The sequence below is a fragment of the Heterodontus francisci genome, chromosome 5 (genome assembly GCF_036365525.1).
Source record: "Heterodontus francisci isolate sHetFra1 chromosome 5, sHetFra1.hap1, whole genome shotgun sequence".
In the NCBI taxonomy this organism is placed as follows: domain Eukaryota; kingdom Metazoa; phylum Chordata; class Chondrichthyes; order Heterodontiformes; family Heterodontidae; genus Heterodontus; species Heterodontus francisci.
In genome coordinates, this window is record NC_090375.1 from 33,953,018 (window position 1) to 33,968,911 (window position 15,894).

Consider the following 15,894-nt stretch of genomic DNA (forward strand, 5'->3'; position numbering starts at 1 on the left):
ATTGAGTCCTCCATGTCCCTTTTCTTCCATGAAGGCTGAAGGAAAAGACTGTTTCCCCAGGATTTTTTTAAGACAGCAGACATCTGATCCAATTGAGTCTCCTTTTCTGAGAAATGAACACTGGTTAGAATGAGCAGCCTCTCCATATGAGACACCTGAGCATAACCCAGAAATTTAAATGCCAGTATTGATCCAGGGATCCCCAAATTGAATTTTGTCAATCTTTTATATAATCCATGGAATGACCATCTGTTTTCCAAAATTTATCAAAGTCTGACCATGTCTTATAGGCATTTAATAGATCATCTTTCTTGGAAATATCATCCAAGAACTTCAATAGAATGTCCAAACCTTCATCACTATCCAACTGATGAACAAAGAACAAAGAACGGTACAGCACAGGAACAGGCCATTCGGCCCTCCAAGCCTGTGCCGACCATGATGCCTGCCTAAACTAAAATCTTCTGCACTTCACGGGTCCGTATCCCTCTATTCCCATCCTATTCATGTATTTGTCAAGATGCCTCTTAAACGTCGCTATCGTACCTGCTTCCACCACCTCCCCCGGCAGCAAGTTCCAGGCACTCACCACCCTCTGTGTAAAGAACTTGCCTCGCACATCCCCACGAAACTTTGCCCCTCGCACCTTAAACCTAAGTCCTCTAGTAACTGACTCTTCCAACCTGGGAAAAAGCTTCTGACTATCCACTCTGTCCATGCCGCTCATAACTTTGTAAACCTCCATCATGTCGCCCCTCCACCTCTGTCGTTCCAGTGAAAACAATCTGAGTTTATCCAACCTCTCCTCATAGCTAATGCCCTCCAGACCAGGCAACATCCTGGTAAACCTCTTCTGTACCCTCTCCAAAGCCTCCACGTCCTTCTAGTACTGTGGCGACCAGAATTGCACGCAATATTCTAAGTGTGGCCTAACTAAAGTTCTGTACAGCTGCAGCATGACTTGCCAGTTTTTATACTCTATGCCCCGACTGATGAAGGCAAGCATGCTGTATGCCTTCTTGACTACCTTATCCACCTGCGTTGCCACTTTCAGTGACCTGTGGACCTGTATGCCCAGATCTCTCTACCTGTCAATACTCCAAAGGGTTCTGCCATTTACTGTATACTTCCCACCTGCATTAGACCTTCCAAAATGCATTACCTCACATTTGTCTGGATTAAACTCCATCTGCCATTTCTCCGCCCGTCTACAACCGATCTATATCCTGCTGTATCCTCTGACAATCCTCATCACTATCCGCAACCCCACCAACCTTTGTGTCATCCGCAAACTTACTAATCAGACCAGCCACAATATCCTCCAAATCATTTATATATACTACAAAGAGCAAAGGTCCCAGCACTGGTCCCTGCGGAACACCACTAGACACATCCCTCCATTCAGAAAAGCACCCTTCCACTGCTACCCTCTGTCTTCTATGACTGAGCCAGTTCTGTATCCATCTTGCCAGCTCACCTCTGATCCCGTGTGACTTCACCTTTTGTACCAGTCTGCCATGATGGACCTTGTCAAAGGCTTTACTGAAGTCCATATAGATAACATCCACTGCCCTTCCTTCATCAATCATCTTTGTCACTTCCTCAAAAGACTCAATCAAATTAGTGAGACAATACCTCCCCTTCACAAAACCATGCTGCCTCTCGCTAATATGTTCGTTTGTTTCCAAATGGGAGTAAATCCGGTCCCGAAGAATCCTCACTAATAATGTCCCTACCACTGACGTAAGGCTCACCGGCCTATAATTTCCTGGATTATCCTTGTTACCCTTCTTAAACAAAGGAACAACATTGGCTATTCTCCAGTCCTCTGGGATCTCACCTGTAGCCAATGAGGATGCAAAGATTTCTGCCAAGGCCCCAGCAATTTCTTGCCTTGCCTCCCTCAGTATTCTGGGGTAGATCCCATCAGGCCCTGGGGACTTATCTAATTTAATACTTTGCAAGACACCCAACACCTCCTCCTTTTTGATAATGAGATGACTGAGACTATCTACACTCCCTTCCCTCGGCTCATCATCCACCAAGTCCTTCTCTTTGGTGAATACTGATGCAAAGTACTCATTTAGTACCTCGCCCATATCATGTGGCTCCACACATAGATTCACTTCTCTGTCCTTGAGTGGGCCAACCCTTTCCCTAGTTACCCTCTTGCTCTTTATATACTTATAAAAAGCCTTGGGATATTCCTTAATCCTGTTTGCCAATGACTTTTCATGACCCCTTTTAGCCCTCCTGACTCCTTGCTTAAGTTCCTTTCTACTGTGTTTATATTCCTCAAGGGATTCGTCTGTATCTAGCCTTCCAGCCCTTACAAATGCTTCCTTTTTCTTTTTGACGAGGCTCACAATATCCCGCGTTATCCATGGTTCCCGAAACTTGCCAAACTTATCCTTCGTCCTCACAGGAACGTGCTGGTCCTGGATTCTAATCAACTGACGTTTGAAAGACTCCCACATGTCAGTTGTTGATTTACCCTCAAACAGTCGCCCCCAATCTAAATTCTTCAGTTCCTGCCTAATATTGTTATAATTAGCCTTCCCCCAATTTAGCACCTTCACCCGAGGACTACTCTTATCCTTATCCACAAGTACCTTAAAACTTATGGAATTATGGTCACTGTTCCAGAAATGGTCCCCTACTGAAACTTCGACCACCTGGCCGGGCTTATTCCCCAATACCAGGTCCAGTACGGCCCCATCCCTAGGTGGACTATCTACATATTGTTTCAAGAAGCCCTCCTGGATGCTCCTTACAGATGGAGAGTGTGAAGATAAAATCCAATACCAGGGTCCTGCGCTTGAACAAGGGGGACTACAATAGAATGAGGGAGGACTTGGCTAAAGTAGACTGGAAACAAAGATTTTATGGTGGGACAGTTGACGAGCAGTGGAGGACTTTCAAAGCAATTTTTCAAAGTGCTCAGCAAAAGTATATTCCAGTGAAAAGGAAGGACTGGAAGAAAAGGGGTAATCTGCCATGGGTGTCTAAGGAAATAAGGGAGGCTATCAAATTGAAAGAGAAGGTATACAAAGTGGCCAAAAACAGCATGAAACTAGAAGATTGGGAAAACTTTAAAGGTCAACAGAAAGCCATAAAAAGAGCTATAAAGAAAAGTAAGATAGAACATGAGAAAAAACTAGCACAGAATATAAAGACAGATAGCAAAAGTTTCTATAAATATATAAAACGAAAAAGAGTGGCTAAAGTAAACGTTGGTCTTTTAGAGGATGAGAAGGGGAATTTAGTTATGGGATATGATGAAATGGCCGAGGCATTGAACAGGTATTTTGTATCGGTCTTCACAGTGGAGGACATTAATAACATGCCAGTAATTGATAAAGAGACGAACGTAGGTGAGGACCTGGAAACAATCATTATTACGGAAGAGGTAGTGTTGGGCAAGCTAATGGAGCTAAGCATTGATAAGTCTCCGGGCCCTGATGGAATGCATCCCAGGGTACTAAAAGAGATGGCGGGAGAAATAGCAGGTGCACTGGCGGTAATTTTCCAAAATTCACTGGACTCTGGGGTAGTCCCAGCAGATTGGAAAACAGCAGATGTGACGCCACTGTTTAAAAAGGGAAGTAGACAAAAGATGGGGAATTATAGACCGGTTAGCTTAACCTCTGTAGTGGGGAAGATGCTTGAGTCTATTATCAAGGAAGAAATAGCAGGGCATCTCGATAGAAATTGTCCCGTTGGGCAGACGCAGCATGGGTACATGAAGGGCAGGTCATGCTTGACAAATCTTTTGGAATTCTATGATGACATTATGAGCAAGGTGGACAGTGGGGACCCAGTGGATGTGGTGTACCTGGATTTCCAAAAGGCCTTCGACAAGGTGCCGCACAAGAGGCTGCTGCATAAGATAAGGATGCATGGCGTTAGGGGTAAAGTATTAGCATGGATAGAGGATTGGTTGACTAACAGGAAGCAGAGAGTGGGGATAAATGAGTGCTATTCTGGTTGGCAATCAGTCACTGGTGGTGTGCCTCAGGGATCGGTGTTGGGACCGCAATTATTTACAATTTATATCGATGATTTGGAGTTGGGAACCACGTGTAGGTTGTCAAAGTTTGCAGATGACACTAAGATGAGTGGCAGAACAAAGTGTGCATATGACTGTGAAACTTTGCAGAGGAACATAGATACATTGAGTGAGTGGGCAAAGGTCTGGCAGATGGAATACAATGTTGATAAATGTGAAGTCATTCATTTCGGTAGGAGTAACAGTAAAAAGGATTATTACTTGAATGGTAAAAAGTTGCAGCATGCTGCTATGCAGAGGGACCTGGGTGTCCTTGTGCATGAATCGCAGAAGGTTGGTCTGCAGGTACAGCAAGTAATTAGGAAGGCAAATGGAATTTTGTCATTCATTGCTAAAGGGATTGAGTTTAAAAGCAGAGAGGATATGTTGCAGCTGTATAAGGTACTGGTGAGGCCGCACCTGGAGTACTGTGTGCAGTTTTGGTCTCCTTACTTGAGAAAGGATATACTGGCACTGGAGAGGGTGCAGAGGAGGTTCACTAGGTTGATTCCGGAGTTGAGGGGGTTGGCTTATGAGGAGAGACTGAGTAGATTGAGATTATATTCATTGGAATTCAGAAGAATGAGGGGGGATCTTGTAGAAACATATAAAATCATTAAGGGAATAGATGAGATACAAGTAGAGAGGATGTTTCCACTGGCAGGTGAAGCTAGGACAAGAGGGCATAGCCTCAAGATTAGAGGGAGCAGATTGAGGACTGAATTAAGAAGGAACTTCTTCACCCAGAGGGTTGTTAATCTATGGAATTCCTTGCCCAGTGAAGTAGTTGACGCTTCTTCAGTAAACGTTTTTAAAGCTAAGGTAGATATCTTTTTGAACAATAAAGGAATTAAGGGATATGGTGAGAACGTGGGTAAGTGGATCTGAGTCCACGAAAAGATCAGCCATGATCTTATTGAATGGTGGAGCAGGCTCAAGGGGCCGGACGGCCTGCTCCTGCTCCTTGTTCTTCTGAAAGTCTACAATCATAAATAACTGATGCATTTGGGTTGCCAACCATGTGGTTTCCAATGACTGGGGTTTTGAGCAGTTCTGCTAAAATGTCTAAAGTGAAAAAAGACACCATTGATCAGGCCGTCAGGGAGAATGACGAAACCAACTGCCCATTGTCCATGTACTTGTCGTGTCCTCCTTTAAATTCCAGAATTACTGCTGAAAATCTCAGACCCCTTTCACATGTCGTTGCACAATCTCGATGAACGTCAAAGGTCTGACTTGTGTGTCTGGAGATATTAAATGATTGAATAATATTTTGAGGTTTCTCAACCATTTCATCTGCACTCAAAACATGAAAAGTGCCGACCAGGGCCCAGTGTTGGCCTCCACAACCTGAGCCGGTGTGACTCGCGCACGCGCTTTTGCTCGTTCCGCCGTTGAAGCAGCAACAGCGCGCGCAGCGCTTTGAATCCGCCTCTCGAGGAGCCAGGGCCGCGCGCGCATGCGGGAAACGTGGCCAACGGGAGCGCGCGCAGCGCTTTGAAATTTGCCTCTCGAGGGGCCAGGGCCTTGCGCGCATGCGGGAAACGCGGCCAGCGGGAGCGCGCACAGCGGGAACGGATTTATTGCTCAGGACATGCCGAATACCCGTCAGAGAAGAAGTGCTGGAGAAGTGACGTTGCCATTAGTTATTTTTTTTGTTGCCGGAGAAAGTTGTCCTTTCACTGTGAGACGTCGTCTTTCCAATTGAGTTACCAGTGTACTGCAATTTTCTTGATGTAAAGTCGCTTGTGTATGAGTATATTCACAACCATGAGATATCGTAAGTATTTAATTTTGTTATTACCTCACTGTACTTCTATGCTCTTCACATTTCCCTTTATGTTATATGCTGCATTTTTGATTTGAAAATTCTTTTGAGTTTCTCTGTGGTGCATACTTGGATCCCAGTCACCCCTTTCCGCCCGGCCAACGTCTCATTTTCTGTTTAGTTAAGTCTTTAATCTTTCATCTTTTCTGGGACTCGACCGAGCAAGACATTATCAACCTTGTTTTGAAGCATTCATTTCTGGGAAGGAAGTGAATTCAAAATAATGACAGAAGATTATCCAGTCGGCGTGGCGTCATCTGTGGAGCGAAAAGCATTTGTACTTTTAAAATATGTTGTGCAAGATGCAAGGCTATTTGTTTGTGTGTTTCCTGAAGTAAGTCAATTAAGTAAGAAGCTGATTCTGATCTCCTGTGGCATTGCTGACTTTGATTCAGAGGATATTCTGTTTTACAACAAAAGTAGTGTTATGCCAGTCGGACAGACCTACTTTTTGTTATGTGGTATTTTGGCATTTTTTTTTTTACTGTGATTTCACCCCTTATTTTCACATTATAGAATTATAGGATGGTTACAGCATAGAAGGATGCTATTTGGCCCATCCCATCTGTGCCAGCTCTCTGAAAGAACAATCTAGCTAGTTTGACATAGAAACATAGAAAATAGGAGCAGGAGTAGGCCATTCGGCCCTTTGCACCTGCTCCGCCATTCAGAAAAAATCTTGGCTGATGTGTAATTCTGTTCCTGCTTTCTACCCATATCCCTTGATCCCTTTGACATTAAGAAATATATCTAACTCCCCTGTGCTCTCCCTGTAGTTCAGCAAACTTTTTCTCAAGTACTTATCTCGTTTTCTTTTGAAAGCCACAATTGAATCTGACTTCACCTTGTCAGGCAGTGCATTCCAGATCATAATTACTCACTGAGTAGAAAGGTTTTTCCCTATCTCGCCTTTTGGTTCTTTCACCAATCACCATAAATCTGCGTCCTCTAATTCTTGACCCTTCTGTCAGTGGGAAGTTTCTTGCTACTCTACCTAGACTACTCAGGATTTTGAATACCTTTATCAAATCTTCTCTGAACCTTTTCTTCACTAAGGAGAACAACCCCAGGTTCTCCAATCTAGCCACGTAACTGAAGTCCCTCATCCCTGAAACTATTCTAGCAAATCTTTTTGCAATCCCTCCAAGGCTTTCACATCCTTCTGAAAGTGTAGTGCCCAGAATTGGACACAATACTCTAGTTGTGGCCGAACCAGAGTTTCTCAAGTAAAAACAAGAAATGCTGGAAATACTCAGCAGGTCTGGCAGCATCGGTGGAGAGAGAAGCAGAGTTAACATTTCAGGTCAGTGACCCGTCATCAGAACTGACAGTGTTTTCTCACGGTTCATCATATCTTCCTTGCTTTTGTACTCTATGCCTTTATTTATAAAGCCCAGGATCCTGTATGCATTTTAATCACTTTCTCAACCTGCCTTGCCACCTTCAATGATTTGCGCACATATACCCCCCAGGTGTATCTGTGCCTGCACCTCCTTTAGAAATGTGCCGTTTAGTTTCTGTTTCCTTTCCTGTTTCTTTCTACCAAAATGGATCACTTCACACTTCTCTGCATTAAATTTCATCTGTCGTGTGCCCACCCATTCCACCAGCCTGTCTGTCACTATGCTGCTCACAGTTTGCGATACTTAGTTTTATGTCACCTGCACATTTTGAATTTGTGCCCTGTATACCCAAGTCCAAGTCATTAATATAGATCACAAAACAGTGGTCGCAGAATTGTTACAGCGCAGAAGGAGGCCATTTGGCTCATCGTGTCTGCATCGGATCTCCGAAAGAGCAAGTCACTTAGTCCCATTCCCCTGCCTTCTCCCTATAACCCTGCACATTCTTCCTTTTCATATAACAGTCTAATTTCCTTTGGAATGCTTCAGTTGCCTCCACCACACTCTCAGGCAGCGCATTCCAGGCCGTAACCACTCGCTGCATGAAAAAGTTTTTCCTTATGTCGTTTTTACTTCTTACCTGTTAATTCAAATCTGTGCCCTCTAGTTCTCGATCCTTTCGAGTGTGAACAGTTTCTCTCTATCTACTTTGTCTAGACCCCTCATGATCTTGAATACCTCTATCAAATCACCTCTGTCTTTTCAAGGTAAACAGTCCCAACTTCTACAATCTATCTTCATAACTGAGGTTTTTCATCCCTGGAACCATTTTCGTGAATCTTTTCTGTACCCTCTCCAAATGCCGTCATGTCTTTCCTGAAGTGCGGCACCCAGAAATGGACGCAGCACTCCAGCTGAGGCCGAACTGTTGTCTTATATAAGTTCTACATAACTTCCTTGCTCTTTTACTCTATGCACCTATTACATACTGCATGCTTTATTAACTGCTCTCTTAACCTGACGCCTGGGGAACCCCACTGTATACCTTCATCCAATCTGAAAAACAACAGTTTCCTGTCCTTTAGCCAGTTTTGCATCCATACTGCCGCTGACCTCTTTATTCCATGGGCTCAACTTTGCTGACGTACCTATTACGTTGCACTTTATCAAATGCCTTTTGGAAGTTCATACACCACATTAATCGCATTATCCTAATCAACCCTCTTTTTGTTACCTCCTCAAAAACCCAAGTTAATTAAATACAATTTGTCTTCAACAAATCCGTGCTGGCTTTCCTTAATTAATCCATACCTGTCCATGTGTCTGTTAATTATTTTCAAGATTATTGTTTCTGAAAGCTTCCTTACCACCGAGGTTAAACTGACTAGCTTGTAGTTGCTGGGTTTATCCTTGCACCCTTTTTTGATCCAAGGCCTTAATATTTGCAATTCTCCAGTCCTCTGACATCACTCCTGCACCTAAGGAGGATTGGAAGATTATGGCCGGTACCCTCGCAATTTCCTCCTTTACTTCCCCCAGCATTGCATCCAGACCTGGTGATTAATCAACTTTAAGTACAGCCAGCCGTTCCAGCATCTCCTCTGTCAATTTTCATCCAGCATCTCAACGACAACAACACAAAAGCAAAATACTGTGGATGCTGGAAATCTGAAGTAAAAGAAAATCCTGAAAATACTCAGCAGGCCAGTCATAATCTGTGGAGAGAGAAACAGAGTTAACATTTCAGGTCTGTGACCTTTCATCACTGGTATCATCAACCTGCCACCTGTCGTATGCATCTTTTTTCTGCTTCATCGTTCTCTCTCTCTCTCTCTCTCTCTCTCTCTCTCTCTCTCTCTCTCTCTCTCTCTCTCTCTCTCTCTCTCTCTCTCTCTCTCTCTCTCTCTCTCTCTCTCTTTTAGATTAGATTTTTTTTTAGATTAGAGATACAGCACTGAAACAGGCCCTTCGGCCCACCGAGTCTGTGCCGACCATCAACCACCCATTTATACTAATCCTACACTAATCCCATATTCCTACCAAACATCCCCACCTGTCCCTATATTTCCCTACCACCTACCTATACTAGTGACAATTTATAATGGCCAATTTACCTACCAACCTGCAAGTCTTTTGGCTTGTGGGAGGAAACCGGAGCACCCGGAGAAAACCCACGCAGACACAGGGAGAACTTGCAAACTCCACACAGGCAGTACCCGGAATCGAACCCGGGTCCCTGGAGCTGTGAGGCTGCAGTGCTAACCACTGCGCCACTGTGCCGCTCTCTCTCTCTCTCTCTCTCTTTTCTCTCTCTCTCTCTTTTCTCTCTCTCTCTCTCTCTTTCTCTCTCTCTCTCTCTCTCTTTTCTCTCTCTCTCTCTCTCTTTTCTCTCTCTCTCTCTCTCTCTTTTCTCTCTCTCTCTCTCTCTCTCTTTTCTCTCTCTCTCTCTCCTTTTCTCTCTCTCTCTCTCTCCTTTTCTCTCTCTCTCTCTCTCTTTTCTCTCTCTCTCTCTCTCTTTCTTTTCTCTCTTTCTTTTCTCTCTTTCTTTTCTCTCTTTCTTTTCTCTCTCTCTGTCTCTCTGTCTCTCTGTCTCTCTGTCTCTCTCTGTCTCTCTCTGTCTCTCTCTGTCTCTCTCTGTCTCTCTCTGTCTCTCTCTGTCTCTCTCTGTCTCTCTCTGTCTCTCCCTGTCTCTCTCTGTCTCTCTCTCTCTCATCATCCAGTGAGCTCTGGTTGTGGTTGCCTTACCTTTCCCCCTTGTGTGGATCTGTAATGTACAGAGCCATTTTCTCTTTAAAGGCTGCCCATTGTTTGATTAGATTTTTCCCTGCCAATCTGATTTCTAGTTTACCTGCAGCAGATCCGGATCTGTTCTTAACCCGCTGAAATTTTCCCTTGTCCAATTGTGTATTTTTACTCTCGATTGCTCCCCGTCCTTTTCCTAATCCAAACTTACTATCTTCTGTGATCACTCTTCCCTAAACGTTCCCATACTGAAACCTGATCCACTTGACCCACCCAATTTCCGAGCACCAGACCAGCAAAGCCTCTTTCCTCAGGCAAGAAACATACTGATCAAGACAATTCCCCTTAACACACTTCAGAATTCTTCCTCCTCTCAGCCCTTTACGGTATTGTTATCCCAGTTTATATTGGGATCATTGAAGTCCCCATTATCACCGCTATAGTTTTTGCACCTTTCTGCAATTTCCCTGTAAATTTACTGCTTTATATTCTTTCCGCTGGTTGGTGGCCTCAAGAATATACCGAGTAGTCTTAAGAAGCCTCTATTGATTCTTAACTATAACCAAATAGATTCTGTCCTTGACCCCTTCAGGACATCCTCTCGCTTCAGCAGTGCAGCATTCTACTTAATCAATATTGCCAACCCCCTCCTTGCCCTTTTTTCCTTCCCTATCTTTGTTGAACATCTTGTCTTCAGGAATATTTAGTGCACCCGATCCTGTCATTTTTGGAGTCAGGTCTCCGTTATTGCGTATCATGTTTCTATGTAATTATTTATGCCTGCAGCTCACCAACCTTATTTAACGTGCATTGTGCGTTTCACACACGGACTGCAAACCTATCTTCGATATTCTTGTAGAGAGACCTTCTCTCTGTCTGATCTCCCGGCATCTATTCTTCTATTGCTATCTGTCTGTCCCAAATCTTTGTGCACTTTGTTTCTCCTTTCTAATGCTGCATCCCAGTGTGTTAATTGTCTATTAATTATGTTTAATTGTAACGCGACATGAAATCGTGTGACATTGATCACAAGTCGTGGGAGTCAGTTGCCAGCATTCGCCAGAGCTGGTGGGCATCCATAAAGACAGGGCTAAATTGTGGCGAGTCGAAGAGACTTAGTAGTTGGCAGGAAAAAAGACAGAGGCGCAAGGGGAGAGCCAACAGTGCAACAGCCCCGACAAACAAATTTCTCTGCAGCACCTGTGGAAGAGCCTGTCACTCCAGAATTGGCCTTTATAGCCACTCCAGGCGCTGCTTCACAAACCACTGACCACCTCCAGGCGCGTATCCATTGTCTCTCGAGATAAGGAGGCCCAAAAGAAAGAGAAAAAAGAAAAGAGTATACAGGTGGTGGGCATTAATTGGAGATTCACTTGTGATCCTTTTAATCGGAACAGACTGAAACTGGGGCTGTTTGGTTAGGAGATATATGTTTTGTAATGTGCATTTTTGTAAGTAAAAGCTTATATAAGTGTGTAAAGATGGGCTCCAGTTCAATCTTTCATCACTGGGCTTCCTGGGTTAGAACATATTGAACCTCCCCATGAGGCCATTGGTCCCAGCTCTGTTGAGGTGTGATCTGTCCAGATAGTACAGACACCAACACCCCAGAACTGGTCCCAATGCCCCAGGAATCTAAAGCCCTCCCTCTCATGTGGCAGAGGGTGCAATCCAATGATTGCTACCTTTGAGGTCCTACTTGTTAATCTCTTCTCTAGTTCCCTAAAATCTGCCTGCAGGACCTCATCCTTCTTTCTACCCATGTTGTTAGTACAGACATGAACCATGACTTCTGGTTGTTCACCCTCCCCCTTCAGAATATTTTGCAGCTGCTCAGTGACCAGGGAGGCAGAATATGTCTGCGGCCGCAGAAATGCCTGTCTGTTCCTCTTACTATTGAATCCCCAATCACGATTGCATTCCCGATTTTATTTATTTTTTCTCTCTTTATTCTTTCTTGGGATGTGGACGTCGCTGGCAAGGTCAACATTTGTTGCTAATTCCTAATTACCCTTGACAATTGAGTGGCTTGCGAGGCCATTTCAGAGGGCATTTAAGAGTCAGCCACATTGCTGTGGGTCTGGAGTCACATGTAGGCCAGACCAGGTAAGGATGGCAGATTTCCTTCCCTGAAGGACAACAATTGATAGTTTCATAGCACCATTACTGAGACTAGCTTTCAATTCCAGATATTTTTATTCATTGAATTAATTAATTAATTAATTAATTGAAATTAAATTCCACCAGCTGCCGTGGTGGGATTTGAACCCATGTCCCTAGGGCATTGGCCTGGGCCTCTGAATTACTAGTTCAGTGACATGACCACTGCGCTACCTACCATCTTCCCATCTTTCCCCTTATATAGCTGAGCCACCTACAGTGCTGCGTACTTGGCTCTGGCTGTATTCTTCAGAGGTATCATCACTGTCACCAGTATTAGCTGAATGTCAGTTAGAGAGCATGATGCTTTCAGGGGTCTCCTGCACTGCTTGCTTGGTCCTCTTTGTCTGTTTGGCGGTCACCCATTCCCTGTCTGCCTGCTCGCTCGTAAGCTGTGGGGTGAACCTCCTCTAGAAACATGGTATCCATGTAGTTCTCAGCCTCGCTGATGCCCTGCAGTAATGCCATTTTCTGCTCAGACTCTGAGACCAGGAGTTCGAACTCCTCCAGTTGATGGCACATCCTGCGCATGTGGTGGTGCAGGACGTGAGAAGCGTCCTGGAGTTCCCATCTGGTGCAGATGTGCATTCGACGTGAATATGGTGCCCTGCCATGTCAGTATTTGTTCAACGACTAACTAATCAGAAATAAAACTTAAGACTTAAAAAATGTTACGATGGAAAACTTAAAACCTCACACTCATTAAACCAGTTTTAATGATATTCTAAACAAGAAATGCTGGAAATACTCAGCAGGTCTGGCAGCATCAATTCAGGGAAGGAAATCTGCTATCCTTACCTGATGCTGCCAGACCTGCTGAGTATTTCCAGCATTTCTTGTTTTTATTTCAGATTTCCAGCATCTGCAGTATTTTGTTTTTAATTATATGCTAGTTCTTCTTGCCTCAATACTTACCCTCGACCACAATCTCCGTTCCCTCAGGCTCAGCTCCCGCTCCTCAGTTCACTTTTTCTGTCTGTGGTTGTATTACGATGCTCTCTATCGCTCTCTCCACGCCTGTGCTGTATTTAGGCTTCTAGATCCTCCCGTGATGCCTTCTGCCCTTGCATGAAAAATACAGCATAGAAGCAGGCCGTTCGGCTCAACTAGTCTGTGCTCTTTTTGTACATCACACGTCTCCTCCCCTTTCATCAATGTTATGAAAGTGCTTCCATTTTTTAATATTTTTTTGAGGACTCCTGTTTCAGAATTGTGGAAATGGTTTCATTGGAGGACTGAAGTGATTCCTTAAATGCTGGAATTGTTTTTTTTTAAAGGGTCACTGGAAGAACTCAGTTTAAAAATGACATTAACTGGATGCCACATGCTTTCAGCTAAGTAAACAAGTGCCTCTGACTTTGGGAGTTGTTTACAAGAGAAGTGGCATGTGAAGATTTATGGTGCTCAAGAGTGGGTTTCATTTTTGAATACTGTTTTGAGTCAGTTGAGTTTGGAGCTTGCTGAAAGAAACACCCAGCTCATCTTTTCTCCACTTCTCTGAGCAACCCTGCAAAAAAACATCCAGTGTTTGATAACTGTAACGCCAGATGCTGCAATTCTCCTGAGAAGCTTTTGGAAGACTTCCTCTCGACATCTCCTGAAGGACCTGCTTCTGAAAAGATCTTAGTGACCCGTCTATGCGTACTCGGATGCCAGACTGTGTGCCATCTGGAACATGACATATCTTATCCATTTTCTTCAAGAGTTAACAAGTAGTTTGGCCAAAGCATCTTTATTTGTTTTCCTTTAACTGGTGTGTGCGTGGTGTGTATGTGTGTTGGGTAATTAGAAGGGAATATATATATTTACTGTCCTATTTCAAACTGTCTTAAAGCTTTGCATCTTTATTGACTAAATCTTGTTTTATAATGAAGTAATACTTTTGTTGTTTGTTAAACTTGGTTGGTGGATTTTATTCTGAAACTAAAATAGAGTGTATAATTGGCCGCCTTATCAACTGGGTACACAAGTAAATATATATTGTGACCTGTGGAGAAGTGGAACTGGGGAAAGACAGTGCACTTCTCCCACCTTGGTCGTAACATCAAGCTTATCTCAGCCTTTCAGCATCAGGTATTCATCTGGTTTCCTTTTGAAGGCATCTAAGCTATTTCCCGCAAACACTTCCTCTGTGTTCCCCAATCTAACCACTCTGAGTTAAGATATTTCTCCTTATTAGCCTATTGGATTTATTGAAAGAAAGGCTTGCAATTATATAGCATCTTTCATGGCCTCCAGATGTCTGAAAATGCTTTGCAGCCAATTAAGCACTTTTAAGTGTAGTCGTTGTTCTAATGCAGGAAACGCAACAGCCAATTTGTGCATAGCAAGCTCCCACAAACATGAAAGTGACAATGACCAGATTTTTTTTCGTGATTTTGATTGAGGGATAAATATTTGGCAGGATATCAAGACTAACTCCCCTTCAAAATAGTGCCATGGGATATTTTACATCTACCTGAGGAGCATATAGGGCTTTGGCTTAAAGTTTCATCTGAAAGTGCAGCACTCCCTCAGTACTGCATGGGTATGTTAATTGTATATTAATTGTGTTTCATTGTATATAGGTAGTGGGCATTAACTGGACATTCACTTGAGCCCCCTATAAATAAACACAGATTGAAACTGTGGTTGTTTAGTGAGGAGATATATGCTTTTGTAACTTCGTAAATAAATATAAAAGTGTTTAAAGATTGGCTGCACTTCTGTTCACCAGCTAACCTTTTGGAGTAGGATGTGGTAGCAGAGAATGGTTACCTGAATGTGAAGGTTAGAAGTTCAGAAAAAAAAACAGACAAGAAAAAACGCGATTCTAGTAGCCATTATGAAGAATGGCAGAAAGCAAGTGTAAATTGTCGATGTGGGATGCTGAACCATATGAAGAATGAATTGGATAGGTGGACATGGGTTGCATCACTACTAAAGAGGAAACCAGCTATGGCCTTGGCATTGTCGATTTTCTACAAATAAAATATTTTGTGAGCTGTATGCTCATGAGCTGGATCATGGTGAAGGATTGGACCTTCCTGAGGAAACAGTCAGTTCCTTCAGCCTTCGTAGCACATTCTGCAGTGGCACAAAGAATAGATGACTCAATGATTGCTAGATGCAGGTGTCAGTACATGGATGGGTTAATGACAGGCAGACTAGGATGAAAGCAGCTTGAGCAGATTTTGGGTCAAAAAGCAGAAGGCAGAATTGGAATGGCAATAATAGGCAAATGAATCCCAAGAATGCCCAAGGAACAGTTAATAGGTCCTTCAGATGTGACTTGGAGGTATCATTTTGTGACGAACTTCCCAAAGCAGAGAGGCAAGGTCTTTGAATGACACCTGACACCTGACATCTGAGGAAGAGGATGAAGATAATGATGAATCTGAACAAATTATACTAGTCACAAGGAATTTTAGTCCTGTGATTGTGTTAGTTGCAGACTTGATTAACTATGCAGTGCTAGATAGTGCTTGCACTTCAATATTATGTGGAACAGATTGGTTAAAATGTTGGCTTGATTTACTGAATCATGGTATTTTGCTGCTTAGACCAGGAGCCAGGTGACTGGGGTCTGGTCTTGACAGCATTGTTCGCAAGTTTTCAAATTGGAAAACTTACTTGAACAGGTGGACCATGTGAAGGTTCCTATGTCACCCCCGGGAGACATTCATAAATTTAAGGCCAAAACCACGCTGGAATTTGTGGAAGGGCAATTTGGATGCCTACAGCAGAGACATAGAAACTGCCATTAACTGGATCCCACCCCTCCCTGAAAACTA

The 15,894-nt window shown here is 43.5% G+C and overlaps 1 protein-coding gene across 14 annotated transcripts in view; it reads left to right on the forward strand.

Annotated features, from left to right (window-relative positions):
* Window positions 1-5,614: 5,614 nt before the first annotated feature.
* The window catches only part of dennd3a (DENN/MADD domain containing 3a), a 220,883-nt gene continuing 210,603 nt past the window's right edge, over window positions 5,615-15,894 (forward strand). For all 14 annotated transcript variants that reach the window (XM_068031304.1, XM_068031312.1, XM_068031317.1 and 11 more), the window contains exon 1: window positions 5,615-5,828. Coding sequence is in view for 1 of the 14 variants with exons in the window: in XM_068031306.1 (XP_067887407.1) it covers window positions 5,801-5,828 (28 nt within the window). In the remaining 13 variants the exon portion in view is untranslated. The remainder of the gene's footprint in view (window positions 5,829-15,894) is intronic.